The sequence below is a fragment of the Nyctibius grandis genome, chromosome 11 (assembly GCF_013368605.1).
Source record: "Nyctibius grandis isolate bNycGra1 chromosome 11, bNycGra1.pri, whole genome shotgun sequence".
NCBI classification, from domain to species: Eukaryota; Metazoa; Chordata; class Aves; order Nyctibiiformes; family Nyctibiidae; genus Nyctibius; species Nyctibius grandis.
The window spans coordinates 406,175-431,557 of NC_090668.1; the positions used below are offsets into that span (position 1 = coordinate 406,175).

The 25,383-nt window shown below is 65.9% G+C and overlaps 3 protein-coding genes across 3 annotated transcripts; 1 reads left to right on the forward strand and 2 right to left on the reverse strand.

Annotated features, from left to right (window-relative positions):
- Positions 1–2,991: 2,991 nt before the first annotated feature.
- Positions 2,992–5,968, reverse strand: SLC39A5 (solute carrier family 39 member 5). The gene is made up of 10 exons (XM_068410685.1): positions 5,601–5,968; positions 5,324–5,507; positions 5,059–5,234; positions 4,428–4,677; positions 4,199–4,336; positions 4,059–4,119; positions 3,733–3,981; positions 3,531–3,611; positions 3,262–3,452; positions 2,992–3,185 (listed from the first exon to the last, which is right to left on the reverse strand). The coding sequence occupies exons 1-10, from the start codon at positions 5,966–5,968 to the stop codon at positions 3,045–3,047; spliced, it is 1,839 nt and encodes a 612-aa protein (XP_068266786.1). The 3' UTR covers positions 2,992–3,044.
- Positions 5,969–7,027: 1,059 nt separating this feature from the next.
- NABP2 (nucleic acid binding protein 2) lies at positions 7,028–8,982 on the reverse strand. Its single transcript, XM_068409914.1, has 7 exons — positions 8,934–8,982; positions 8,400–8,494; positions 8,182–8,320; positions 8,005–8,076; positions 7,828–7,909; positions 7,629–7,695; positions 7,028–7,533 (listed from the first exon to the last, which is right to left on the reverse strand). The coding sequence occupies exons 2-7, from the start codon at positions 8,476–8,478 to the stop codon at positions 7,361–7,363; spliced, it is 612 nt and encodes a 203-aa protein (XP_068266015.1). The 5' UTR covers positions 8,479–8,494; positions 8,934–8,982; the 3' UTR covers positions 7,028–7,360.
- Positions 8,983–9,231: 249 nt separating this feature from the next.
- On the forward strand, positions 9,232–25,044 carry RNF41 (ring finger protein 41). Its single transcript, XM_068410397.1, has 7 exons — positions 9,232–9,323; positions 11,303–11,481; positions 19,588–19,700; positions 21,518–21,789; positions 22,537–22,672; positions 22,944–23,047; positions 23,523–25,044. The coding sequence occupies exons 3-7, from the start codon at positions 19,611–19,613 to the stop codon at positions 23,872–23,874; spliced, it is 954 nt and encodes a 317-aa protein (XP_068266498.1). The 5' UTR covers positions 9,232–9,323; positions 11,303–11,481; positions 19,588–19,610; the 3' UTR covers positions 23,875–25,044.
- The last annotated feature ends 339 nt before the right edge of the window (positions 25,045–25,383 follow it).

Here is a 25,383-nt window from a genome sequence, read left to right on the forward strand (position 1 = left end):
GTCTCCAGGGACTCGAAGGCATCTGTAGCAAGCTCTGTGTCTTTACAATATCCTGTGTGTAAATGCTGCACCTCTGTATATTATGCACATAAACATTTCTTTGAATAAGATAGGACAGACCTCATCGCCAGTCAGGTACAAACGACTCTTCCTCTGCTGTCGTGCGAGCGGCTCGTGTGCGGGGCCGGGCGCTGGCTGAGCCCCCGCGCGGGGGAGAAGGAGGGGGGGGAAAGAGGAAAATAGCCTTACTCGACCCAGTCGTCTCGAAATTGTTCGTCAACTTGAAAATAATAAAGTGAATGCATGGAAACCTCTGGCCGAGCCGCGGCGCGTGGCCGCGGGTGTGGTGTTTCGGAGATGCGGGTGTCTCGCGCTGCGGCGGGCGGGCGCCGGCTCCTTCCTCCTCTCCTCTCCTTTTCTTTTTTCCCTGAGGCCGTAGGGAGGGAATTCCTCACGGCTTGACCAAAACTTTGCCCTTTCTTTGGTGCTCTGCACTTCGTTTCCAGGGGTCGTCGTGGGTCCTCGGAGCCCCGGGGTGCTGCGGGTCCCCGCCCCGGGAGCGAGCCCTGCCTGCGGCGAGGGACGCGGACGGAGCCGCCGGTCGGGTCAGTCCGAGCTGGATGACACGGGGTGGCGGGGGGAGAGGCTGGGGAGCGGGGACGGATGCGTGGGGGGGTCCCGGCCCCCCGAGGGGTCCTGGCCCTCCGAGGGGTGCTGACCCCCAGCCCCGCTGCGGGCTCCCGTCAGGTGGGCGGCGTTCGGGTGCCGGCAGCGTCGTTCCGGTCCTGAATTTTGCACTATGTGAAATGTGGCCAGTTTAATGGGGGGGACACGGAGGGGGGGGCACTGCCCGGCCCCTGCCTGCGACACACCTGGGATCTCTCCCAAACCTGTTGGCGTCCGGGAAATCGCGTTAAAGGCTGCGGGTGTCGGGCCGGGGTTTGGTGCGAGCTCGGAGCCGCGCGCGGGCGTCGGGGCAGGGCTGGGCGTTAAGGACGGCGCGTGTTTGCCGGGAGGATCCGGTGCTGCCACCCAGACGCCTCCCAGGGACGGGAGCGTGGGTGTTCGGCGTGGGGGTCCGTACGTGCTCTGTCTCAGCAGGCGCGCTCTTGGCTTTAAAGATTTCCGAGGGGTCTTTAGGAGACCCCCCCGCAAAGGCCTTTTGCAGTCCAGCGGTGGGCTCCTCCCTTCCCTTGTCCTGCTCGAGACACCTGGGAGGGAGTTTATGGAGGTTTTGTTCCTCGGGGAAAGGGCCTGAGGCGGTTCCTCTCCCATCTCTGCCTGCTCTGGGCCCCTCGAGTCCCCAGGGCACCCCGATCCCCCCGTTCCCCCCGCGCCGGGCTGGGCCAGGAGCTTTCCGCGCCGTGGGACGGGGCGAGTCCCTTCAGGCGTGTCTGCGGGGCGGTTCAGTAACGAAGAGCTGCTTTAATTTGTGATTTCTCTGCACTGTTCACACCTACCTCTGGCAATAACCGGGCCGGGGCACGGAGCTGGGGACACGCTTTGGTGCTGCTGGGACCCGCAGCCCCGGCGCCGGCCCACGACGGTGGCGAGCAAGGGCAGGGCCGGGGGTCTGCCAGCGAGGGGGGGGTCAGGGGGAGCGCGGCCCCGAACGAGCCCCCCGTGCGTCCCCGTGTAGCAGCTGCTCCCTCTCCTCCAAAGGTGTTTTCCCCTCAGCTCCCGGCTCCGTTCCCCTCCGTGCGCTGGAACCTGCGGAGTGAAACCCAGCGCGTGGCCGCGCTGCAGCTCGTCAGCGGTGGGGCCTTAATTGGCAGCCGCTCTGCTGGGGACCTCCAGCGCGGCCGCCTGTGCTGGGGCAGGGAGGGAGAGGCGCGGGGTCGGAGCCGGAGCATCCCCGCGGCATCGGCACCGTCCCCGTGCGGGACCCGCCAGGGGCAGGGTCTGTGCTGCGTCCACGGCGCAGACCCCGGCGCAGACCCCGGCGCGGTTCAGGCGTCCCCCTCCCCTCTGCAGGTGCTTCTTCCTCCTTCCACCCCCGGTTCAAAGCACAAGTGCGTGGCAGGGCTGGGTGGGCGGCGGGGTGAGGAGGGCTCCACTCCCCAGGGCCGGCTCCCGGCCCCTCGCCCCCCGCATGCCTGCCCCGCGGGGACCCGCCGCGAGTCGGGTGGAGTTTTGATGTGCAATTTAGAAATAGGCGACACAAAATGTATGAAATCCCCCCCGGGGCCTCGAGGGGCCGGGTGCCTCGGTGGGCAAACTGAGCCATGTCCCCCCGCGCGCGCCAGCTCCTCCTGGGAGCGCCCAGAGCCCCGACGTCGGCCCCGACCAGCGAAGCGCTTGTCTCTGGGTGGAGGACACGGGAGTGAGCGAAATCCCTTCGTGTCGTGCGAGGGAAACCCAAATCTGTCCCCCCCCAGTGCGGCTCTGGGAGGCGAGCTGTAGGAGAAGGAAACCAGCCCCACAAGCCCCCCGTCCCCGCAGCGCAGCCGCCGTCCCCCCCGGCCCCCTCCTCGCCCCGCCTGAGCCTCGTGAGCGGTCACTTCTGTCTCGGATGTTGCGTGTGTGTATTTTCAGAAATCCTGCATCACCTTGGGGGAGGGAGGGAGGAAAAGGAACTAAAAATAAATTAAAAAAAATAAAAAAGGAAAAAAAATTGAAAAAAAAGAACAAAGCATTCAGACTTGATCTATTTTATACGATGTAAGCTGCGACCAAGTCCTGTTATTCATATTGTGGCTTTGAATCAATTATGTTTATTAAAATGCTATTGCTTCTACGTCCTGGCGTCCTTCCTGCGCCGACGGCTGCTCCGGGGAGGGCTGGGAAGGGGAAACGTGCTCGATGTCCCCCCCAGAGCCACGTGTGCGAGCGCCCCCCTGCCCTCCCACCCTGGGGAGAGGACACGGGGCGCCGAGGGGGGACGGAGGGGCTGGGGGGGCTGCGCAGGGCTGAGCCACCCAGAGTCCAGGATGGCGGATGGTGCTGGGGGTCTCACGGGGTGGGGGGAGAAAATCTGGTCCTGGGGGCACGTTTGGGGCTCCCGCTGTCCCTCCGGTCGGTGATGGGGCCGAGCCCGGGGCTGCTCAGGGCTGCAGCCAGGCGCGGACGTGTCCCTCGGCCAGGGCGATGCCCAGCATGATGCCGCTGCCCAGCAGGAACCCCCCGTTCTGCAGGACGAAGCGGCCCCAGGTGCCCTCGCCGGGGCCCCGCAGCACCTCGGGGAGCTGGGGCAGAGCAGGGGGGGGCTCAGCGGGGCCGGCGGGGCTCAGCCCCACGGCCGCCCCCCGGCCACCCCCTTACCATGTCGGCCAGGGCCACGTAGAGGAAGACGCCGGCGGTGGTGGCGAGGATCCAGGGGGTGAGGTGGGCCGCGCTCTGCCCCACGGCCGCCCCCGCCGCCGCGCCCAGGCAGGAGAGCAGGGCCGAGAGCAGGTTGAGGAGCAGGACGGTGCGGGGGGCCGTGCCCGCCTGCAGCAGCACTGCCAGGTCACCTGCGGCCAGAGGAGGGTGGGTGGTGGGGGGGGGGCCACGGGGGTGCCACGGCCGGGGCGGGGGGTGCAGGCACCTACCCAGCTCGTGGGGCAGCTCGTGGCAGAGCACGGCCAGCGCGGTGCTGAGCCCGCCGGCGAGGCTGTGCGAGAAGGCGGCACCTGCAGGAAGGGGGGGGGGGTCCTTCACCCTGGGCCTGCACAGACCCCGTACCCCGATGCACCGCGTACCCCCGTCCCTGCACCCCCATCCCCGCGCCCTCCGTCTCCCCAGGCCCCTCACCGATGGCCACCCCGTCCGTCAGGTTGTGGATCCCGTCCCCCAGCACCACCATCCAGACGATGTCAGTGGCGCCGGGGCTGGGGGGCAGCGTGGGGCCGTGGGAGTGTCCGTGGGGGGGTCCGTGGGGGTGTCCGTGGGGGGGTCCGTGGGGGTGTCCCTGGGGGTGTCCCTGGGGGTGTCCCTGGGGGTGTCCCTGGGGTGCGAACTCCAGCTCTGGCTCCGGTGCCGTCAGGTGTCGCAGCTCGGCCCCTGCGGTGGCGGGGACGCAGGGTGGGTGCTGGGGCTGGGGGCTGTGGGCGCTGCGGGGGTGCGAGGAGGGGTCTTACCTCCTTGTGACGGTGCCGGGACCCCCACGGCCACGTCGGGGGTCTCTCCGGGGGAGCGTCCCTGGGGAAGATGGAGGCGCTGGGTGCAGAGCTGGATCTGGTGGTGTCCCCGTGCCCTCCCTGGCGCCTGCGGCCCTCACCGTGGCCTCCCGCCTCCGCCGCAGCGTCCCCACGAGCAGCTCCACCAGGAAGAGCAGGTAGATGCCCCCCAGCACCGCCAGCCCCTGCAGCACCGCGGCCCCCGGCTCCGCCGGCGTCTCCTGGTGCCTCCCCTGCGCCTGGACGGGGGTGACCCGGCGGCTCAGGGGACCTCGGCACCCCGGTGCCCCCCGGGTGCCGCCTCCGGCCCGCCGGGGCGGGGGTACCTACGTGGGGCCAGAGGTGGAGCAGGGCGTCCCCGCAGAGCGTCCCCACGGCCAGGGCCACCAGGAAGGCCAGCAGCGAGCGGAAGGAGCCGGGGCTCAGCAGCGGGACGAGGGCGACGGCCAGGGCGGAGGGGAGGCTGACGAGGGCGACGGCCAGGAGCCCCCAGCCCAGCGCTGCAGGGCCGGTGAGATGGCATGGCCGGGGTGGGGGGCGCAGCACCCGGGATGGGGGGTGTGCAGGATGGGGGGGTGTCCTTGGGGGTGCAGGGATGGGGACCCTGGGACAGTGGGGTGGTGAGAGCCTGGGGACGGGGCACATGGGGGGTGGCACCGGGAGGGTGCAGGGATGGCCAGTGCAGGGCTGGGGGACAGGGACTGGGGACGTGGGGACCAGACGCTGGAGGGGTGCAGGGATGGCCATGAAGAGACAGGGGACCTGGAGGGCTGCTGGTGGGGAGCCGGGGGTGAGGACACAGGGACGGGGTCCAGCTGACGGGGGACCAGGGGCTCAGTGTGCTGGGAGAGTGGCCACGGGATGAGACACTGGGCAAGCTGGGGAGGGGGCTGCAGGGACAGGGGACCCATGGATGGGTTGGGGGGCCAGGGGCCATGGATGGTCCCTGGGCTGGGGTTACCTGTCCACGGGGCCCCCCCCCGGGGGCGGCAGCGTCACCTCGTCGCGGTGCTGGATGCAGACGCGGCTGTCGATCTGGTAGAGCAGCGCGGGGCAGAGCAGCGTGAACTGCTCCGGCGTGAGCGGGGCCACGGCCGCCAGCCCGAAGTGCCCCAGCAGCTGCGAGACGTTGAGGCACTGCGGGGGGACAGTGAGCAGGTGGGGGGCCGGGGGTCCCGCTGCGGGACACGGGGGTCCCCGCGTGACCCCCCCCAGACCCCACTCACGTCATCGTGCGGGTGGTCGGCGCTGGAGTGCTCCAGGCCCAGCACCCTCCCCAGCAGGCTCAGGCCGGGGGGGTCCCGCCGGGGGGCCAGGGGGTCCCCGCGGCTCCCAGGGGTGGCCCCGGCACTGGGGGGGGGCTCGGTGGGCGCCGCCGTCGTCCAGCTCTTAGTCACGGAGGGCTCGGGGCTGGGGGAGGCGAGCGCGGATGAACCCCCCCCTCCATCACCCCGGGGTTGGGGGTGCAGCCCCCCCGGGAGCGGGCGAGGGAGCAGCCGGTACCTGGGGGTGCGGGTGGGCGTCGGGGTGCTGGGCGCCGGGTCCCCGCCGTGCTCCCAGAGCGGGTGCCGGTGCCGGTGCTTCTCGTCCTGCACCTCGAGCAGGTCCAGGTGGCTGACGTGGCCGTGGCCCAGCTCCTCGTGCTGGATGCGGACCACCCGCACGCGGCCCAGCCCCAGGGAGCCCAGCAGCCGCGCCAGCCCCTCCGAGGGCAGCGTCCCGTTGGCCCCGTACTGCCCGAACAGCTGCTGCAGGTAGTAGCCGTGCTCCTGCGCCGCGTCCTCGGGCAGCGGCTCCAGGGACCCCCCGGCCCCCAGGGCCACCAGGGCCGCCAGCCCCAGGACGCCCAGGAGGAGCCCGCGGGGGCCCATGGGGCCGGATCCTGCCGCTGTCGGGAGCTGCGGTGCCCCCGGCCCCGTGGGGCGCAGACCCCGGTGCCGCGGGTCCCTCCGAGCCACCCCCGGTACGCGCCCTCCTGCCCCTCGTCCGTCCGTCCGTCCGTCCGCGGGGACGGCTGGAAAGCAACAGGCGGCATCAGGGTCACGGCCCAGGGACACGTGTCCCTGCACCGGGGCTCAGGGACACCCACCGGGGCCGGGCAGGGCCAGACGCCGTCCCCGTGCCCCCCGCGGGGCCAGGGACCCCAGGGTGGGCGATGGGGGGGGGGGGGGGGGCGTGGGGACAGCGCTGGGGGACGCGGCGACACTCGTCCTTGAGGGTTTGCAAGTGGGGCAGCTTTTGTGTCGGGGTTAATGTTTCACCGGGCGGGGAGATAACGGCAGCGGCACCCCCCGGCACGGTGCCCGCGCCCCCAGCGCACCCCCCCAGTGTGGCCGTGTGCCCCCCCAGCTCTCACCCACCGCCGGGGACGCAGGAACGGCCCCACACGGCGACGGGAGGCAGCGACCCGCGGGTGGGACAGGGGGTGGCCGGGGGGGCCTGTCCGCCCCCGCCACGTGGGACCCGCCGATGCCACGGGGCTGGGAAAATCCCGTGACTCCAGGAGCTGGCGCCCCACGGCCACCCCCCTCCACGGCGCGAGGTCCCGCGGGTGCCCCCCCTTCACCAGTGCTGACCCCCTCCCGCCGAGGGGGGCTCGCGGTGCCCGGCATCACCCCGGGTGTGGGGCCCCGTCCCGGTGGGTGCAGCGCTGGCATCGCCCGCACCCCCCCAGGACCCCCCCTGCCCCCCCAGGGGCTCACCTGGGGCCGCGCCGATCGCGGGGGCCGGGGGACGCGCCGCTGACCGGCCCCCGTCCCCGTCCCCGTGCCGCGGCCGCGCCGTCTGCTGCACCCGGAGCGGGGGGGGCCAAGGGTCACCCGGGCGCTGCTCCCAGGCGGCCCCGGTGCCGGGAGGGGCCTGGGGAGGGCCTGGGGGGCACGGGGGGTCGGGGCCCCCCGGGACGGGCAGGGAGCAGGCGAGGCGGAGGGGGGAGGTCACCCTTTATTGACACCCGCCCCGGCGGGTCCTGGCGGTGGCTGGGCGCGGGGGACTCGGGGGTGGGCGCTGCGGACCCCCGGCCCCGGGGGCTGCCAGGCTCAGCCCCGACCTGCCCGGGACCCCCGAGCCCAGCCGGCCCAAGATGGGGGGGTCCCGGGCCAGCCCTGCCCTCCCGGGGGGCAGGTGAGCGGGGGGCAGCGGGGCCCGGCCGGCCCCTCCTCGCCCCGGGGGCTGCTCCGGGCCGAGGGCAGGAGCTGGGGGGCCAGGGACCCCCCCCACAGCCCGTGCCGGGGGCCGGGGGGCCGCGGGGGGGTCCCGGCCCGTTATCTCTTGCTGCTCCTCCGCGTCTCCTTGCCGTTGCTGACGGGGCCGGCGGGGGGGCCGGGGTGGCCGGGCTGGCTGCGGGTGATGCGGCCGCTGGGGGGGTGCGCGGGGGGGCCGGGGGGGTGCGCGGGGCCCCCCGGGCTCAGCCCGTTCCCGTTCTGGCTGTCGGGGGCTGGAAGCAGAGCGGAGCACCGGGAGGGGGGTGAGGTGGGGGCGCAGCGGGGGGGTCCCGCGGCCCCAGGGTGGGGAGGGGGCTGCGTGACCTACCTGGGGGTGCTGCGGGGGGGCCCTGGCCGCTCTGCGAAGCAGCCGGACTCGCACCCTCGTTCTGGGCCTGCGGAGGAGACGGAGGCGCCCCGTGTGCTGCAGAGCCGGGGCGGCTGCGCCGGGGGGGCTGGGGGGGGGTCCCCGCGGTGCCACTCTGACACCCCCCCCTCCACCATGCCCCCGGCCCCCCCCAACTCACCCCTTTGCTCTGCGACTGCTGCGCCACGTACTCGGGGTTGGGCTCGCTGAAGTTGGGCACCTCGGAGTAGACCATGCAGAACCTGCGGGCAGAGGGGGGCGGTGGGGACCCCCCCGCCGCGCCCCGGCCCCCCCGAACCCCCCCCGGCCCCGGCGGGACCCCCGGCCCCGTCCTTACTCGCCGATCTTCTGCAGGTCGCCCCCGCGCCCCGTGTAGAGGGTCAGGCAGCCCTTGAAGACGGACGCGTACCTGGAGGGGGGGACGGAGGCGTCAGGCTGGGGGGGGGTCCCGGGGCGGGACGGGGGTGTCAGGCCGGGGGGGGGGGTCCCGGGGCGCCCCCCGACCCCCGCCTACCCCTTGGTGAGGCGGATGATGTCCCCGGGCTGGATGAGGTTCCCCACGTCGTCCCACACCGAGATGTTGATGCTGCCCGTCTTGTCGGCCACCTTGCACGTCCGCACCTCGTGCCCGTCCTTCGTCTTCGTCACCCGGCCTGGGGGGCGGGAGGGGGGTCAGGGGGTCCGGGGGGCGCGGGGACACCGGTGTGTCCCCCCCGCCGCCACCGCACCCACCCGTCTCCAGCACGATGAAGATGAGGTTGAGGTTCTTCAGCCCCGGTTTCACGTCCTTCACCAGCGTCTCGGTGCTCATGGTGCCGGCGGGGGCCCTGCGGGCGCAGCCGTCAGCCCCGGCCCCGCGCGGGGACACCGGGGACAGGGGGACACCGGGGATGGGGGGCACCGGGGATGGGGGGACACGGGAACGGGGGACACCGGGGATGGGGGGCACCAGGGATGGGGGGACACGGGAACGGGGGACACCGGGGATGGGGGGGGACACCAGGGATGGGGGGGGCACCGGCGACTGCACCCCCGGGACGGGCCCACGGGGATGGGGTGCAACCAGCCGCGAGGGTGGCCCCGCTGGGGACGGGGACACCGGAGATGGGACCGCGGGGACGGGGCTACGGGGAACGGGACTCCGGGGCCACCGGGGCCGGGGCCAGCACCGGGGCCGGGGCCGATCCCGGGCCTGCTCGGTGCTCCGCCCTCCCGCCCCGCCACCAGGGGGCGCTCGCACCTCCCGCCCCCGCTGCGCGCGCTGACCTGCCCGAGCGCCGCCGCCGCGGGCACTCCCGGAAGTCGGTGACCGCCACCCCGGGTAGCCAATCAGCGCGCAGGAGGGCGGAGGACGTCCCGCGCTGCCGGCCAATGGCGGTACAGAGAGGGCGGGCCTCAGAGGGGTGAGGCGGCAGTAAGCCCCGCCCCCAGCCCGCCCCTCGCGGGTCATAGAGCCCGCCCCGACCAGCGAGTTCCGGCCCCGCGGCGCCTCTCGCCGGCCAGAGTGTCGCTTCCGGCCCGCGGCGGGGCGGGCGCTTCCGGCGGGGCGGGGGTTGTGGAGCAGCGCGGCGGGGCCGGCGGGGGGAGGCGGTGGAGGCCGCGGCCGCCCCGGAGCCCCGCGGCGTCCCGGAGCCGGCCTGGGCCCGGGTCTGGGCGGTACGTGAGGCTGGGGCCGCGCCGGGGGGCTGCGGGGGCGATCGGGGCCGGGCGGGGGCGGCTGTGGAGCGCCCTGAGGAGGGAGCCGGGGCCTGCGGGGGGGAGACCTGTGGGGCTCTCGGGAGCGGGGAGGCGATGCGGCCCCGGCAGCACCGGGAGCGGAAAGCGGCGGCCGCGGGGGGGTGTCGGGGAGGGCCCTGAGGGCCGCTGCGGGCTCGGGGGCTCGTGGAGCCGGGCCCGGGCTGGCGGGAGCCCGGTGCTGCTGCGGCCGGTGCGGGGAGGGGCTGCGGCGGTGGGGGGGGAGCTGCCGGGGGTGGGGTGGGCGTGAGGCCCCACCGCGGCCGTGGGGGGAAGCGAAGGAGCCCCGTGAGCGGGGTGCGAGCCCGGCTGGGACCGCCCGGCCGCGCCTCGGTCCGGAGGAGAATCGCTTGGCTTCGGTCTCCGGTAACGCGTCCTGCCCCCTCCCCCCCGCCCGTTCGTGTGTCCCGGGGGGGCTCGGCCCGTGCGGTGCGAAATGGCCGAAAAGGTGGAGTGAGAAAACAACCCCCGCGGCCCGCGGAGGCGCCGGTTCCGCCTGACGATGCCCGGAGCTCCCCCGCGGTTCCTCTTCCAGCAGCTTCTGAAGGAAAGGCTGGACCTGGGCTGGAATCGCGCCGGTGACAGATTATCTGCAGGCTCTGGGCGCTGCTGGCGTGCAGGGAGGGTGGGGGCCGGGACCCCCCGGGCGAGGGCAGGGGACCCCCAGGAGCCGTGGAAGGACCGTGGGGAACACGCAGCGTCCCCGCTCTCGGGGGCCTGAGCCGAGCCCATCGCCCAGCCCGTCTGGTCTGGGGAGGGCAGGAGTCGGGGGGGTCGGTAATTAAATGGGGGGAGGGTTTATTTGCGACGAGGTTTCGCGGAGCAGGCCGTGCGCTGCTGCTCGTCTCGACTGTCAGCACCGGAGCTCGGCAGCAGCTCCCCTCACAGGAGGGTCCTCGGTCTTTTTTAATGCAGCTTTAAGTGATAAATGTAAAAATGTCCAAAAATGCAACAGCATCAGATAAACTTCTGTGTTATAATAATAGAGCTGCCTGTGGTGGCTTCGGGGGCCGGGTGTCATCGTGCCCGGTGGTGACGCCCAGGGGTGTTTCTGAGCTGGTTTCATCCTCGTCGCCGAGACCAGCAGATAAAACCGAAGCAGTTTTTCCGCTTCAGGCTTCCCTGCTGTCCATTTTTGCAACGCTAGAGCGAGCAGAGGAGTCGCAAGAAAAACCTTGGGTTTGTGTCAGAACATCTTAAGGTGGCATTTGGGGAAACTATTTTTAGCAGGATTGCGTAACTTGAAGGCTGAGGCTTTACCTACTGGGCGAATGTTTCTTTCCCCACTCCTGCAGCGCAGCGATGCTGCTGGGAACGCCGCCCGTGCCAGCCCTTCTCCCGGCCGAGCCGGGCGGGGGTTTGTGGCCAGCAGAGCTCTGGCCGAGGGCTGGAATTTCCGAAGCGAAGTGCCACGGGGAGGGGAGCGGTGTTTAAATCATGGCTCGGTCGTGTTGAGGCTGTCGGAGGCTGGGATGCGTGAGGGCTCTCAGACTGGCTGGGGGGTCCGCAGGGACCCTCATTCTTCCCATTTAAATTAAAACAAAAAGGCAAGGCAGAGGGATTCTTACGTGGTTGGAAGACAAGGTGAGGAGGGGGCTGAGGTGGCTGGTGTTGTCTGTTCTCATGACCGACTTTGGACCCTTGTCCCCAGGGCGTGGGTGTCCGTGTCGGAGGTGCACGGGGTGCTGCAGGCGCTCGGTGGTTTCTGCAAGGTTTATTCGGCTTTTTAGGAGGGTGCGAAGGCTCTGCGGGAGAGGCAGGTTTCCCTCCTGTGTGAGGAGGACGAGAGGGGTCTTCCCCTGCGCACTGAGAGGGGCGAAGGGCCGGGCACAGCCTTCCACCTCGGTTCTTACCATGCTCATCTTTCCTTCCTTTTTCTTTTTTTCCCCTCTTTTGACTAGATCTGTCCTGTCTGCCCTCGACTCCTGCCTGGCAGCGGCGCTCGGCCCTCGGAGAACGACGTTTTAAACGGCAGAAGAGGAAGGGGAAAAGATGGGCCATTGGGAGCGTCTCCCTGCACAGAGTGAGCCCAGCCCAGCCCTGCCGCTCTGCCACTCGGGGAGGAATTCTGCCACGGAAGGTAAACCAAGGGCCTCCCCGAACTTGCCCCGTCTGTGCGCGGGGGGTGAGTTTCAGTCCTTCCTCCGTGCACGTGGAGCCTCCGGCACGTGAGCGGGTAGAGTTACGTCAGCAGTTTTATGGGGTGTTGCTTTATATTCGCTCTGAGGGCTTGTGCTTGGCTGCTGCTGGTGGCTTTGAAGTCATTTTTATCTGAAAACTTTGGATTTGCTGTTAACAAGAAAGATCTCTGGGTGCCTTGACAGCCCCCCGCTGCAGCTGACAGGGCAACGCGTGCGGCTGCTCCCGCAGCTCATCATCTCTCCCCCGGCAGATTTACCTCGGTCACCGTTCAGAGACCCCAGCCCGCTGCTGTGGAGGACGCAGCTCTTGCTCTAAGGCTGATAAAGTCCTTTTGTTGTGAATTAATGTCTACAGGGAAACAGCAAGATCTTCCTTAAATCTCAGAGGTTTAGAATAAGTCCTGCCAAACTGGCTTAGAAACTGCCCCTGCCTGATCTCTGTATCTCTTGTTTCGGTGCTCTTGGAGGAGCGGGGCAGCACTGCAATCCCCAGAGCACTCGAAAGAGCAGGGAGCTGTGGCTGACAGGGAAAGCGCTTCGTTAACGAAGCCCACTGATGAGTCTGGGAGCTCTGGACGGGTGTCCCAGAGGCTGCAGAGGCAGCTGGAGGCTATGCAAAGCCAACACCGAAGGGAGCTGAAGGTAAAACCAGCCCTGAGTTGCGCCGCTCGCCGGTCTCTGCCTGGGTTGGTGACGGGCCAGCTCGGGGGCTCCGCAGCTTGTGTGGGCTCCTCGCAGCAGGAAACACTGAGTAGGACCCGTGCTGTTCTGTGAGGATGGGGTTATTCACCGAGTCTAAAGAGATCCCTCGCATCCAGGTGCTTTAGGCTGAAGGCAAAAAGCTCCGTGGTCTGCTCGTGTCACGATTTCCTCGTGGCAGCTGGGCTGGGCTCGGTACGACGGCAGTGCCGATAGTCGGAGGTGGGTCTGAGCAGGAGCGTGGAGCCAGGCTGCTGCGCTGCCTCAGCGAGGGGCCCAGGTCCTGCCCGGGGCTCCTGGGGATCCTCTCCTCCTGTTAGAGGAGCTGGGACCTCTCGGGGTGCTGCTGGTGGAGGCTTTGAGGCGCTGCCAGGGTCGGGCACGGTGCCTGTAGGCGCTCCCAGGACCATCAGCCGGGCTGTCGTGGTCCTGAAGAGCTTTCCCGCAGGAGGAATGGCCTCGCTGGGTGGCAAAGCCCTCCAGCCCGGCTCGGCAGGGGTTAAGCAATCGGAGCTGTTCAACATGTTTGTCCTTCCACCAGCCACCGAAAGGGATCCTGGAGGTGGGTCGGGCCTCACGGTTGATGTGTTTTCCTCCTATTATACAACCGAGAGCAATTGTTTAACCCCGCGTTCCTTGTGACCTCGTTCGCCTCTGTGTGCTGGGGCTGAAGCTTCCTTTGGCCTGGGAAGGGCTTTTCAGAACAAGGGGGTTTTATTTCTTTTTTCCTTTGGAAAGTTTTGCTCTCTGGACGTGAGCTGATGTCAAACAGATCAGCACTGGAGGAACAATCTTTACGGGAAGAGCTGTTAGATTTGCCCTCTCGACGCTTTTGGCTTTTAGTTAGCAAATAATGAGTAATATTTTTATGCGTTTTGCCTGTGGTCTCTTGAACCAGAATAGTGTGTGCTGAAACTTTGTGGATTACAGTGAGCCATTCCTGAAGTCTCTGCGGACCGGTTAAAACGCTGTGAGGAAACACCTCTGCCCAGGAGGAGCTGTAGGCGTGGGGGTATCGGTGGGTCGGGTGCAGGAGGACGGCAGCGAGCACGCTGGGTCCGTCGGGGTTTGCTCCTGCTGAAGGTTTGGAGAAGGAACGAATTAACTCGTGTCACCATCGTTCCAAAACAAGCACATGAGCTCGACAATTACGTTGAGGCGGGTGGTGACCCTGTAAGGGATTAGTAAGCAAGAATCAAGATACTAGTTAGCGTGGAGTAAGTCGGTCTAACCCAGCTCCTTGGTGTAGTTTCTCCCTTGGAGCTGGAGCGTGGCTCCTGGGCCTGCTCTGTGGTGGGGTTCACCAGGTCCTGCTCGAACGTGGCCGTATCGCAGGGCACGGGGCTGGCCGGGCTCTGCCCCGACCCCGGGGCGGCTCCTCGGGGGCCTCGCTGGCTCCTCCCGCGGGCGCAGATCACCCGGAATCGCCGTCTGTTTCCTGGGTGTGCGACAGCAATTAGGGGTGTGCGAACACGGGGGAGGAGCGAGCAGGTCACGTTTGGGCTGAGGCTGTTGCAGTGGCTGGTCAATGGTTTTGGGGAGCGCTGCTGCTCCCCGGTGTCATTAGTGGGGCGGTTAATTATGCCCACGCCGAGCAGCTGGGGGTTACTGGTGGTGTGCGGGCAGGCAGAACTGGTTTGTTGTATCTGCTGCCCTGCACCAGGCACTCTTGATGCCACGGCTCTGCTCCCGTGGCCGCTGAGCCCGGGGGTTGCCCGTGTCCGGCGGACGCTGGGCCCCGCTCAGCTTTGGTGCTGGCGTTTGAAATGAGATCCGCTCCGCCGAGCGGCGTAAGACGGGTGGGCGCGGGGTGTGACTGTGCACCAGAACAGGCAGGGTGATGATCAGGGCGGCCTGACACGAGTCCAGGCTGTGAACGCGGCGGCTTGGAACGGTCTGGCCGCGTCTGCGGGGCCGGACGGAGCTGCCGAAGCTGATCTTGAAACCGAGCGTGTCAAGAACCTCGCTGCCTTCTCACAGCCCTGTGACCCCCGTCCGTGGGGCGCTGGGTGCCCGGCCCCCGGTGGAGGAGCCACGGGGGATACGGCGGCGAGACCTGCACCGCTGGTGTTGCTCCAGAGAAGCTCCGAGACGTACGTTGTGCCAGCTCCTCCTTGCCCTTAAATGCTCACGGGGCCTGTGTCTGAGCAGCGCTCGTAGGGCCAGATTAGGGCAAAGCTTGTGTCTGCGCTCAGAAAGAGCCTCCTCGGTGCCTTGGCCAGGAATGCGTGACGCGCTGGGCTTGTTTCTGTCCTGTGTGGGCTAGAAACTGGGTCGCTGGACAGCTGGGTCGGGCAGAGGGACTTGTGGCCAGCTTTAGATTACGCTGCGTGTTCGGATTTAATATTGTGCTCGCTAATCTTCAGCTCCAGACCGCTCTTCCTTCCTCTCTGGGGGCTGTTTATAGCACCGGGCGATGGGTCCCCAGCGCCCCACGACTGCCAGGTGGCTCTGACCCGGAGCAGGGTGGCCGTGCACTGGCCACGCATCTCAAGTGTCGGGTCAGGAGGGAGCTGCGAGGCACAGACATGGGCACAACCTCAGCCCCGGTGACTCTTCCGTCTTCGAAGAGCAGAGACCGTCGTAAACTGATGCACATCCTGGGGGCTGGGAGCCAATTGCTGCAAAACTTGACTTCTTTAAGCTTCTGGGTCACTTTTTTTTTCCCCCTGGAAATTTTCCAGCGGCAGCAAGACTGCTCCAGAGACCGGGCAGCCCCCCGGAGATGTTCTGTGTTTACTCACAGCAGGGAAACCGAGACAACAAAGCGTGGTGCCCCAGAACACACACAGCGCAAACCAGTGATCAGATCGCTGGTGTCCTGGCTCCCAGGCTGGGCTTTAACTGCTACACAACAGCCCCTCCTGCATCCATATGTTGTTTTCTCTCCCTCTGCTCCCCTCCCCCTTGCTTTCTGGTTTTAATTCTATTTCTTTTGGCTCACAAAGCTGAGGAAATTAGGAAAGATTATTAAAACCACCATTGCTCACGGAACAGGTTTCTCCCGAGCTATCCCAGCTGCAGAGCGGCTCTGGTATCTGTTGGCAACGCTTATACTGGAAATAATGAGAAAATGGTGTCTTTTTTTTTTCCCTGAGAACCAGGCAGAGCCTGATGCTGGAGTCTTCCAGCACAGGCTAATTAAGTTTGATTTGTTTTGTTTGTTTGTTTTTAATTTTTTAAGGGATTCTGTCTGGCCTTCTGTATTTCCACAGAAGGGATGGGCCTCCCTAGTGAACTGGCACCAGGCACTGGCTCAGAAGGGGGCTGGCTCTGTGGATCTGCTGCTCAGAGGAGGGCAGGCGGCAGAGCTGGTGTCCCCGGGGAGGAGCTGGACACCTTCGTGTTTGAGCACCAGGCCCTGGGGTGGTCGCAGCTCTTTGTTGGGTCCTTGGCTTTACTGACCATTGTGCTCTGATTTTCCAGGGGTGTTATTTTGCCATGTGCTCAGTGGGGAGGTGCTGGCTCTGCTCCCACGATCACATCGTTCTCGCTGTTATTTAGCCTTTCCCTTGGCCCAGGCTGGTTTATCTCGGTGAGCTCTAGTGAGGGCAGAGTCGTCCCTGTCGCCTGTTTCGCTTGGCCCAGCCGTGCAGGTCGAGGTGGGTCGGTGCCTCTTTCAGCCCTTCACCTTCCCAGGCTCCGGGCGGCCAGGGGCCTGGGGAGTTTTGTAGCCAGCCCATCGTTCACCTGGGTGAGACTCGCTGTTGTCTGCCTCTGCTCTCATCCTGGCTCACACTCACACTCGTCAGCTCCTGGGAGTGAGTCAGTGTCCCCGACAGCCCGGCACGCCGGTCGCGTGGTGCAGGTGGAGGTGTCTGCTCCTGCCCCGGGACCCACAGCCGGCAGCGCTGCTGAGATGGCAGATGCTGCTTTCCCAGCAAAGGTGTCCAGGGCCGGGCCCTTTCCAGGGTGCTCTGGACCCTTGCCCAGATGTGCTTGTAGCCCGAAACAGCTGTTGGCAGAGGAGAGCCGGCCGTGGGGGTGAGCAGGGGCGCGGAGGTGCAGCCCTGCGAGCCCCAGATGAGTCAGTGGGGAGCTCCGGAGCGGGTGGGTGCTGGCTGGCTCCGCAGACTGCGCCTGGAGCCGTCGGCCAGGCACAGAGCTTGGCTCAGCCGGAGCGTCTGGGATCCAGCGGCTCGAACATATTGTGGCAGAAAGGAGGGGACATGTGAACGTGTGCTCTGGGGGCCGTGGAGCACATCCACGGGCTCCCATGCAGACATTATTTTTTTCAAGGAGGAGGGGGAGCTTCTTTAAGCCGTTAATTTTCCTTTTGTCAACAGAAAAGATGTTCTCAGTAATTGAATTTTCCTCTGGGGGCAGGAGCAGTTGGTTATCGTGCTGGAAGACAGCACAATATTGCCACAGGAATCTTATCTGTGTGGTTGCTTCTACCATGAAAGATGGGCAGATCCGCCCTGGGTCGGGGGAGCCCCAGCCTTGCCCGCTGCCATCCTGCGCTGCCCGTTGGAGGGCGGAGGTAAGCTCGTGCCAGACAAGGAGTGAAGCCCCTTTTTGCCCAAGATTTGGGGCAAAACTGCTGTTCATTGGGTGTGTAGGGATGACTGTCCTGCAACCAGAGCAGGGGGAGGTGACGGTGACGGTCTGCCTTAACTCCTAGCTGTCGTGTGGGTTTGTGGGGAGGATGGGGCTTGAGATGAGGTGCTGGCCCCTCCGTAGCGATCAGGAGCTGGGGGGTCCCTGCTCGGGGCTGTCCTGGGTGCTCTAACCAGCTGGGGAGTGAGTTGTTGCCTTCCTCTTTCCTCTCCTGTACTTCCCCCCGGGCTTATTAGGAGCCTTTGTCTGGTGGATGCTGAGGAGGCTTTGGGTAGGGATAGGAAAGTGCTTTTGACTTGTTAATGACTGATCCTCTCTGATACCATCAGGCCCTTGTTGCTATGTAGATCTCTTCTGTGCCGAGCAGCGTGCAGGCGCTCGCCGTCCCCAGGCCAAGGAGATGACAATCTACAGGGCAGGAGCCTGATGACAAGGGGAGCGGAGGGAAGGGGGAAAGAGTGACTTACCCCAGCTTTTCCCTGTAATTTGGGCTAAAGCCCAGTTCTGTGACTGGCCTCTGATCTGGGTGAGCTGTCCCCTCTCCCAGCCCAGCCCCGGGGAGGCTGGTGGCGCTGGGGTCAGGAAGCCGTGCAGGTTTGGAGAGGGCAGGATGGGGAAGTGTTTAAATCCAGTGCAATCGCAGGCAGTTGCTCACTGCTGAGGCAGTTTCCCGTAGCAGCGGGTTTGTCTGGGTTCCTGCTCAGTGTTTGCCCCCCTCTATCGTGTCTTGCCCGTGTTCCAGATGGTTTGGCTCGATGTCAGCCCGGTGCCCAAGTGCCTCTGCGCGCTCTTCCAGGAAAGGTATTTTCTGAGCTCTTTGTGCCTCGGTTCAGCACGTGATGGATCCCCGCAGCCCGTGAATCATCGCTCTGGCTGGGCAGCGCTGCACCAGTCGGGCTCGCTCGTGTCAGCTATGTGATACCTTCTTTGGGGCCATCCTGCGGGTTGCTGAGCCCAGGGAGGAACCAGTGTATCCAGTATCCTCGGGGCCAGGCCGTTCATTCACCTCGGGGTCCAGCAGGAGGGAGGTTGGGTTGCCAGCTCCATCTCACTCGAGCATTTGCAGACACTTTCAGCTCTCCTTTTTCTGCTTCGTGATAGCAGCAGGGTGCTCCTCGCTTCGGCGTGCTGGCAGAGCCCCACAGACCATCTCTGGCAGGAGCTGGGTTGGAGAACAAGAAGAATTCAGAGTCGCTCTGACTCGTGCAGGTGCCGAAATTCTTCTGGAGGAAGCTTTGCTGTGGTTCTGTGGCAGATGGCAAGGCTGGCTTCCAGCGCTCGTGGTTTGCCCTCCTTCCCTGAGTGCAGACGTTCAGTGCCTTGGCCAGCCGTTTGTTGGCAGGATGGCGCTGAAATTTGGGAGCTTGGAAGCAGAAGACAAAGCGAGCCGAGCTGCTGGGGAGTGTGGGGCTGAAGGAGCGGTGCCCAGTGTGGTTCCACCTCGGTGGTGGCACACCTGAGTGCAGGAGCAGGAGGAGAGGGGAGGCTGTTCGTGGAGCTGCTCACACATCCAGAGACACAGTGAGAGACCAGGGCATGAGCCAGTGCCCGAGCACTGAGCAACAGAGAGGGTCGGGGTGGTCCCAGCTGCGAAGCGAAGCAGCTCTGTGGTGGGGGGCCAGCAGGGCACAGGGGGGCTGTGGCTCAGCTGCACCCAGGAGCTGCTGTGCTGGGCCCTCCGCAGCTGCCTTTGCCCTTCCAGTTGGGTTGAACCCAATGTAAATGTGCTGGAGGTGCTGGGACTTGCAGCGCGAGTGGCTCACAAAGGGATGGGGAGGAATTTGGGTCCCTTCCCAGTGGATGAGAGCAGCGTCTGTCCAAAGGTGTGGGAAGGTTTAAGAGCAACCGATCCTGGTTCTCCCTCCAGCCGTTAATCTTATCTGAATTGCAAACTCCACACGGGACTTTCCCCACCCCAGCCTCCGTCGGGGGAGCCGTTTGTCTGTGCCTGCTCTGGGCCATCCACGTGGAGCTGATTTATCGTCTGACTTTCACAGCGTCCAGCGAGTTGATTCAAGTCCCTCCGTGCTGCCCCTTGACTCGGGGAGGGTCCCAAGGGCCAACGTGAAGCGATTGCGTTACCTCCAGCCTCCCTCCCTGCCCGTCCATCGCCTCCTCCAGCCCAGCAGGCACAGGGTTTCCACGACCAGCTCCACTTGCTGCATCTCTCTAGAGCCAAAGCTCGTTCAGCTGCGACGCGCTGGCTGGGGAGGTCCGTGGTGTTGTGCAGGGGCTCGACTGGGGCTGGGTGGCCACATCTGGCTGGGGGCCAGCTGCAGGACGAGTTCCTGCCCCCCCTCCAGAGCGAGTCGGTGCTCCTGGTGTTTGCACAGCTGGGAGCGGGGCCACGCCACCATCTCCTCACCGTGTGGATGGTGGTTCCAGAGCCTCATGCCCTTGCGCACCTCCTGTCCCCTCCCGGCTCCTCTTTGTGTTTGGGGTGGGGACTCCTTTATCTGGGGTCGTTGCCGTGGCCGTTTGTCACCGGCTTTGATGTTGGTGAGAATGGGAGAGGAGGAGCTGGCTCTTGAGGGACAAACCACGGAGGAACGGGTAACTGCCGGTGTGCCAGGGCAGAGCTCAAGGTCTCTGGCAGGGAGCGTGAGAGGCTGGTGAACGGTGTCACCTGGGAGCGTTGTCCTCGCTGGGGAGGGACTGGGGCTGGTCACGTTGGGAGGGGAGAGCAGAAATGTGGGACCCAGGACACTGTGAGGGCCGGACCTGCTCTGTCCAGACGTCACGGGATGCTCCGCTGCTCCTGACCACTCTTCCCTTTCCCCCCACAGGGTTCTGGCGTCGGTGATGAGCAATGGGGTATGATGTAGCACGTTTTCAGGGGGATGTTGATGAAGACCTTATATGCCCCATCTGCAGCGGGGTCCTGGAGGAGCCGGTGCAGGTAGGTTTCCATCAGAGCACTGACTGTGGCTACTGAAAGCCTCCGATTGCAGCTCCAGACTTGTAGATGTGTTGATCAGTTGATGGGTGCCACACACAGAGCGTGCGTTGGGTGAGCCCAACGGGTTCTGAACTTTCCTACCAATGGTTTAAGGCAGCAGCACGGGTAAAGAACCGGCACCAGTGATAAAAGTCTGCAGTTGTGTGAGTTCTGGTGGAAGTTTTGGGTTTGGGGGATGTCCTGGGGTCAGCAAGGAGGGGGAGGAAGCTTGTGTTGGGACAGGTTTCCCTCACCCTTTCGTTCCTTACTCCTTTCTTACACTCCTTGTACCAAAGCTCAGTGCAGCTGCGTACCGGTGATGGTGTCCCAAGGCAGAGATGGCAGCAGCCATGCTAAAATCTGTCCCTTGCCTATGGCTTCATGCTTGGTTGAGCCTCTCTGCTTCCCTGCACACGTGCTGCCTCCATGCTACAGAGCTGATCTGTTTTACGTGCCGTTGGGAGCCTGGCTCGGCTCTCCTGCTCCTCCTCTGCCACCGAACGTAGCCCGGAGGATGGACAGGCCACAGCCCCGGTGCCAGCGCGCTGCTCTGCCCGGGCCCGGCACAGCTGGGTGGTTTGGGGGTCCCCTGGCTCTCTGCAGCCCGTGCAGCCGCTGGGACTTTGTCCCCCCGGTCCCTGCCCTTCTGGCAGGGTCTGTGTGCTGCCGGAGGCATTCCCGTGCTGGCCGAGCTGCGGCCACGTGCTGGGTAGCTCAGTACCCCCTGCCTAAATCCAGCTTCATTTGAAATAAAACGGCTTAAAATAAAACTGAGCTAAGCTGGAGCGTGTGCATAATTATTGCAGTTTCATCGCTTAGTAATGAACCGCATCACACAAGCTGTGAGTTGGGCCGTGCTGCCCGGAGGACCCCGGGGAGGCCGGGCCTGGGGGTGTGGAACTGCAGCCTAGTGTAGGTAAAATCCTCTGTCAGCACCTTCCAGCTGCACTGATCCGTTATGTCAGACAAGCTTTGATTTCTAAAGAGTCTGTCACCACGTGAATGCGATCACAGGCCCTCACACCACAGAGGGCAAGTTGCAGCTTTCTTGAGCAGGTTTATTTAAATCTCCTTTAAGAATGTGATACCACAAACCCCCTTGATCCCAGGCTTTCCTCCAGCGTGTGTACAGCCTGTCCCTGGGTACCAGCCCTCCCGCTCCTGCCTGGAGCCGTGACGGGGCTGAGTTCGTACCCAGGCACAAGCCCAGCCCTCGGACAAGCCTTGGTTTGGAGGGAGCAAAGCCCTGAGGACTCTTCCCTTGTTCCTCCCTCTGCCTGGCCCAAGCAGGGCCGCCTCCAGGGACAGCTCAGAGGGCTCGGGGCCCCGCTCCCCCTCCCCAGTCTCAATCCTCTTTCAACTGCAGCTTGAACACAAGAGCAGAGCCCAGCTGTGTAAATACACTGAAGTCACGTTCCAATGTCCTGGAAAAATGTTTAAATTTGGCGTCTCGGTGTGTCCTGCCCCCTCAGCCCTTCGGGGAGGCAGCGGTACCTGGGACGGAGCGGAGCAGGAGCGCTGCCCTGAGGCAAGACACCCCGTGTCTGGGGGGGAGCGAGGGCCTTGAGGGGGCTGAGCACCCAAATTAAAACCTGAGGTGGGTGGAGGTGGGCGCCTGCATGTCCAGGAGGTGCCTCCTCCCTTTGCTCCCCTCCCGCGAGGCAGCACGTGGCTGCTGTGCCCCCCTCGACGACCGAGAGCCTTTCCCTGGCCAGGGCTGTCCTCCACGCGCGAGCCGGGGTCTGGCTAACGCGCGGCTGCTCTCTGCCCCTCCGCAGGCTCCTCACTGCGAGCACGCCTTCTGCAATGCCTGCATCACCCAGTGGTTCTCCCAGCAGCAGACGTGCCCCGTGGACCGCAGCGTCGTGACGGTCGCCCACCTCCGCCCCGTCCCGCGGATCATGCGTAACATGCTCTCGAAGCTGCAGATCACTTGCGACAACGCCGTGTTCGGCTGCACGGCCGTCGTGCGACTCGACAACCTCATGTCTCACCTCAACGACTGCGAGCACAATCCCAAGCGCCCGGTGACTTGCGAGCAGGGATGCGGGTGAGGATGGCGCTGGGGGTCTGCCACGGAGGGTGGGCAGAGCAGGGGCCACAGGGGCTCGGTGCCTGGCACCCCTTTGCCCCCCTAGGTGCAGAGCTTTGAAGGCCATGGTGCTGCAGAAGGGGCTGGGAAGGATTTTTAGTTAAACCCATTTATTTTTAAACTTGGTTCAGAATCCCTGGCTCTTCGGCTCCTTGCTGGGGCTTGGGTGTCGGTTGGCTGCTGGAAACGGGGCACCGAGGGCTCTGTGGGTGCACCCGTGGCCGTTCCAGCCCGGGACGGGTTCCACCGTGAGCTCTGCTCCCTCCCACGTGTCGCCGGGAGCGGTGGGTGGCTGCTCTGGCCTTGGCACCGTGCTCTTGGGGCCGGTATCTTCCCCCTCACGTGTTGTGAGCATCCGACTGCCTGTTGGCTTGGAGACGATCAGATCTTCTCGGGTGAAGTCAGAGACTGGCTCAGGCCCATGGGCTGCCTCGTGTGGGACCTGGGTCTGAGCCCTGATGGCTTTGGAGGAGGGAGATCCCCGTCTCCTGCTGACCCGGCGGGGGTTTGTCCCCGGAGCTCCCCCCAGCCCCTTTGGCTTGGCCCTGAGGCACGGTGGGGAGCGGGCGCGGGGCTCCCCGGGCCTCCTGCGAGTCCTCCAAGGCCGGATTTGTTCTGGGGACTGTTGCCGTGCTCGTGCCAAGCGCTCTGGTGCGTCACATCCCCTAACGTGGGGCCTCCACCTCCTTCTGCCCTGCTCCGTAGCTTGGAGATGCCCAAGGACGAGCTGCCAAACCACAACTGCATCAAGCACCTGCGGTCCGTGGTGCAGCAGCAGCAGACGAGGATCGCCGAGCTGGAGAAGACCTCGGCGGAGCACAAGCATCAGCTGGCCGAGCAGGTGGGTCCGGCTGTGTGAGGGGCTGCCTCCAGCGGGGTCTCTCGTGGGAGGGGTCGGTGTCACCTGCTTGGACACCAAACACCAAAAAAAACCTTTGTGGGTGAAGAAAGCGGCTGCAGAGCAGCTCGAGCTGAGCGCAGCCGGGGCTCTGCCGCTGTTGGTGCTGCCCGTGGGCCACGTTGCCCCCTCCCGCTGCCCCGGGGTCTGCCCTCGTGACCCGTAGCCGCGGTGCCGGCTCCTCTTTGCAAACCCCCCGTCCTGCCCCTTGCAGAAGCGGGACATCCAGCTGCTGAAGGCCTACATGCGCGCCATCCGCAGCGTCAACCCCAACCTGCAGAACCTGGAGGAGACCATCGAGTACAACGAAATCCTGGAGTAAGTGCTGGTGGGGGAGGAGGTGGGGAGCGTTGGGGCGTGAGCGGAGCCGGGGGTCTGATGGCTTCACTGACGGATTTGAGACGGGGTGAAGCACCTTCCGAGGCGAAGGTGCTTTTTGAGAAGAAAATGCTTTGCAAAAGCACGGGGTGTTTGTGCCGGGGAGCAGCGTGTGGGCCGCTCGCACAATGGCTTCAGAGCGTTTTTATTCTTCCAGCTGCATCCTGCCCACGAGCAGGAAGCTGCCGGATTCCTTCCTCCTTGTGAGAAAGGCCGGAGGCAGCAGCTTCTCCTCTCGCCGTTCCCCTCCCTCTGGGGCGGGAGCGGCGGAGCTGGGCGCCGCAGCCGGGTCCTGTTGGGGGTGGGAGCAGGGGAGGGGGCGGTGGGGAGATGGAGGCATCCCCCACCCAGCTCCTCGGCTCTGGTGGGAGCCACCGACAACACGCTGACGCCTTGTCCCCGCGTCCCTCCCCAGGTGGGTGAACTCCCTGCAGCCGGCGCGGGTGACGCGGTGGGGCGGGATGATCTCCACGCCGGACGCGGTGCTGCAGGCCGTCATCAAGCGCTCGCTGGTGGAGAGCGGCTGCCCCACGTCCATCATCAACGAGCTGATCGAGAACGCCCACGAGCGGAACTGGCCGCAGGGCCTGGCCACGCTGGAGACGCGCCAGATGAACCGGCGGTACTACGAGAACTACGTGGCCAAGCGCATCCCCGGCAAGCAGGCCGTGGTGGTGATGGCCTGCGAGAACCAGCACATGGGCGAGGACATGGTGCTGGAGCCGGGGCTGGTCATGATCTTCGCACACGGAGTGGAGGAAATCTAAGGACTCCCCGAGAGAGAAACGCTTCGTGCTGGCGGGGGAGAGGAGGGGAAGGTGCAGAGGTGGAGGCCGGGGGGAGCCGGTCGGCACCGCCGGTGTCCCCTCGCCCCAGTTTCCTCAGGGCACTGGGCCCCTCTTGCTTCCTGGCTGAAACGATTAAACGTCTCCGGTAAACACTGCCCAAACCCTGGGCCGGCGGCGAGCGCACGCCGCGGCCCCGCCGCCCTCACCCCTCACAGACCATCACCCCTTCGATGTCTTTCACGGAGAGAAGGAGCAGCCACTCCGCACGCGCTGCCAGGCCCAGGCCCCGCTGCGGGTCGGTGCTGGTGCCTCCCCCGGAGCCCGGGGCTCCCGCTCCAGCCCCGGCCCCAAGGACTGGCTCGGCTCGTGCTGCGGACGGACCCTGCGGCCCCCGGCCGCTCTCGCTGCTCCGGTGGCCAAGTCCTCCCTGGCCTCCCTCTCCCTCTCTGGATTTTTCCGCCTCGCTCTCTGGCATCTCTGCCGCCGTCTCTCCAAGCCTTGTCTGTGACCACGCGGGACAGCAGCAGCGGGGTCCGCTCCCCCCTCCTGCGGGCTGGGGAAGGGGCTTGACCAGGGGAGTCCCCAAACTGGGCGCTGCCGGTGTCACCCCCCGGTGCTGCCCGAGCCCTGCTCCCCCCTGCAGCCGCCCGGAGCCAAACCCGCCACGGACGAGCCCCCAGCGCCCGCCGAGGGCCTGGGCCTTCCACCGCGCGGGGGCCTGGGCGCTGGGGACCTGCCTTGCCCCCGGCCCGGTGCCCTGCGGCCCTCGGCCCCCCTCTCCGTGCATGCCCCAGCCCCGGCTCCCCCCGCTCTCCCCCAGCTCGGTGTGAGCTGCTGTTGGGCTCCGCTCGCGGCTGTGACCGGTGTTACTTTCCCAGACACTCGTGACTGTGGTTCTGTATTTTTTTGTACTTTTTTTGGCCTTTTCTTGTTTTCATTCCCCCGCCTTTTATTTTATTTTTGATGTACGGCAGACGGGCACCTCAGAACCTGGTTACCTTTACTTGGTGGGAACTTAATTTATTTGCCTTTGTGTTGATGTTTTTTACAGCGCTCCCTGCGCTGGCATCCGGCCGGGCTGGGGGGCACCGGCCGGGCTGGCGGGGGCCGGGGTTTACCTGATCAATAAACACCGTTCTGGTTCCGTTACTGGCGGCTCGGCGCGTGGGGGTCTGCGCCTGCTCCCCAAAACCCCCTCCCAGGCGGGGGGGGTCAGCGGTGTTTGACAAAGGGGCAAAAAATGGGGGGGTTGGGGGGTCCCTCCCCATCTTGGGGACCCCCGGCTGTGGGGTCCCTCCTCTCTGTGTCCCCAGGGTCAATAAACGCCTTTCCCGGGTGCTGCCACTGCAGCTCCCTCCAGGCGGGGACCCTCCCCGGGGGGGGACAGACCCCGCCACGGGGCTCCCCCGGGCGCAGCTGAGGGTCCCGGGGGGGTTGTCCCCGGTACCCTGCGGTCCCCCAAAAGGACACCCCGCGCCCCCGTTGAAA

Bases quoted from the DNA above. Each gene is read 5' to 3' on its own strand.
- SLC39A5 (XM_068410685.1), bottom strand. From the start codon at position 5,968: ATGGGCCCCCGCGGGCTCCTCCTGGGCGTCCTGGGGCTGGCGGCCCTG. The intron at 3,982-4,058 runs GTAAGACCCCTC...CCGCCACCGCAG, and splicing joins CCCGGCACCGTCACAAGGAG to GGGCCGAGCTGCGACACCTG. The intron at 3,612-3,732 runs GTGAGGGGCCTG...CCCTTCCTGCAG, and splicing joins GACGGACGGGGTGGCCATCG to GTGCCGCCTTCTCGCACAGC.
- NABP2 (XM_068409914.1), bottom strand. From the start codon at position 8,478: ATGAGCACCGAGACGCTGGTGAAGGACGTGAAACCGGGGCTGAAGAAC. The intron at 8,321-8,399 runs GTGGGTGCGGTG...CCCGCCCCCCAG, and splicing joins CTTCATCGTGCTGGAGACGG to GCCGGGTGACGAAGACGAAG. The intron at 7,910-8,004 runs GTAAGGACGGGG...CTCTGCCCGCAG, and splicing joins GACCTGCAGAAGATCGGCGA to GTTCTGCATGGTCTACTCCG.
- RNF41 (XM_068410397.1), top strand. From the start codon at position 19,611: ATGGGGTATGATGTAGCACGTTTTCAGGGGGATGTTGATGAAGACCTT. The intron at 22,673-22,943 runs GTGGGTCCGGCT...TGCCCCTTGCAG, and splicing joins AGCATCAGCTGGCCGAGCAG to AAGCGGGACATCCAGCTGCT. The intron at 23,048-23,522 runs GTAAGTGCTGGT...GTCCCTCCCCAG, and splicing joins GAGTACAACGAAATCCTGGA to GTGGGTGAACTCCCTGCAGC.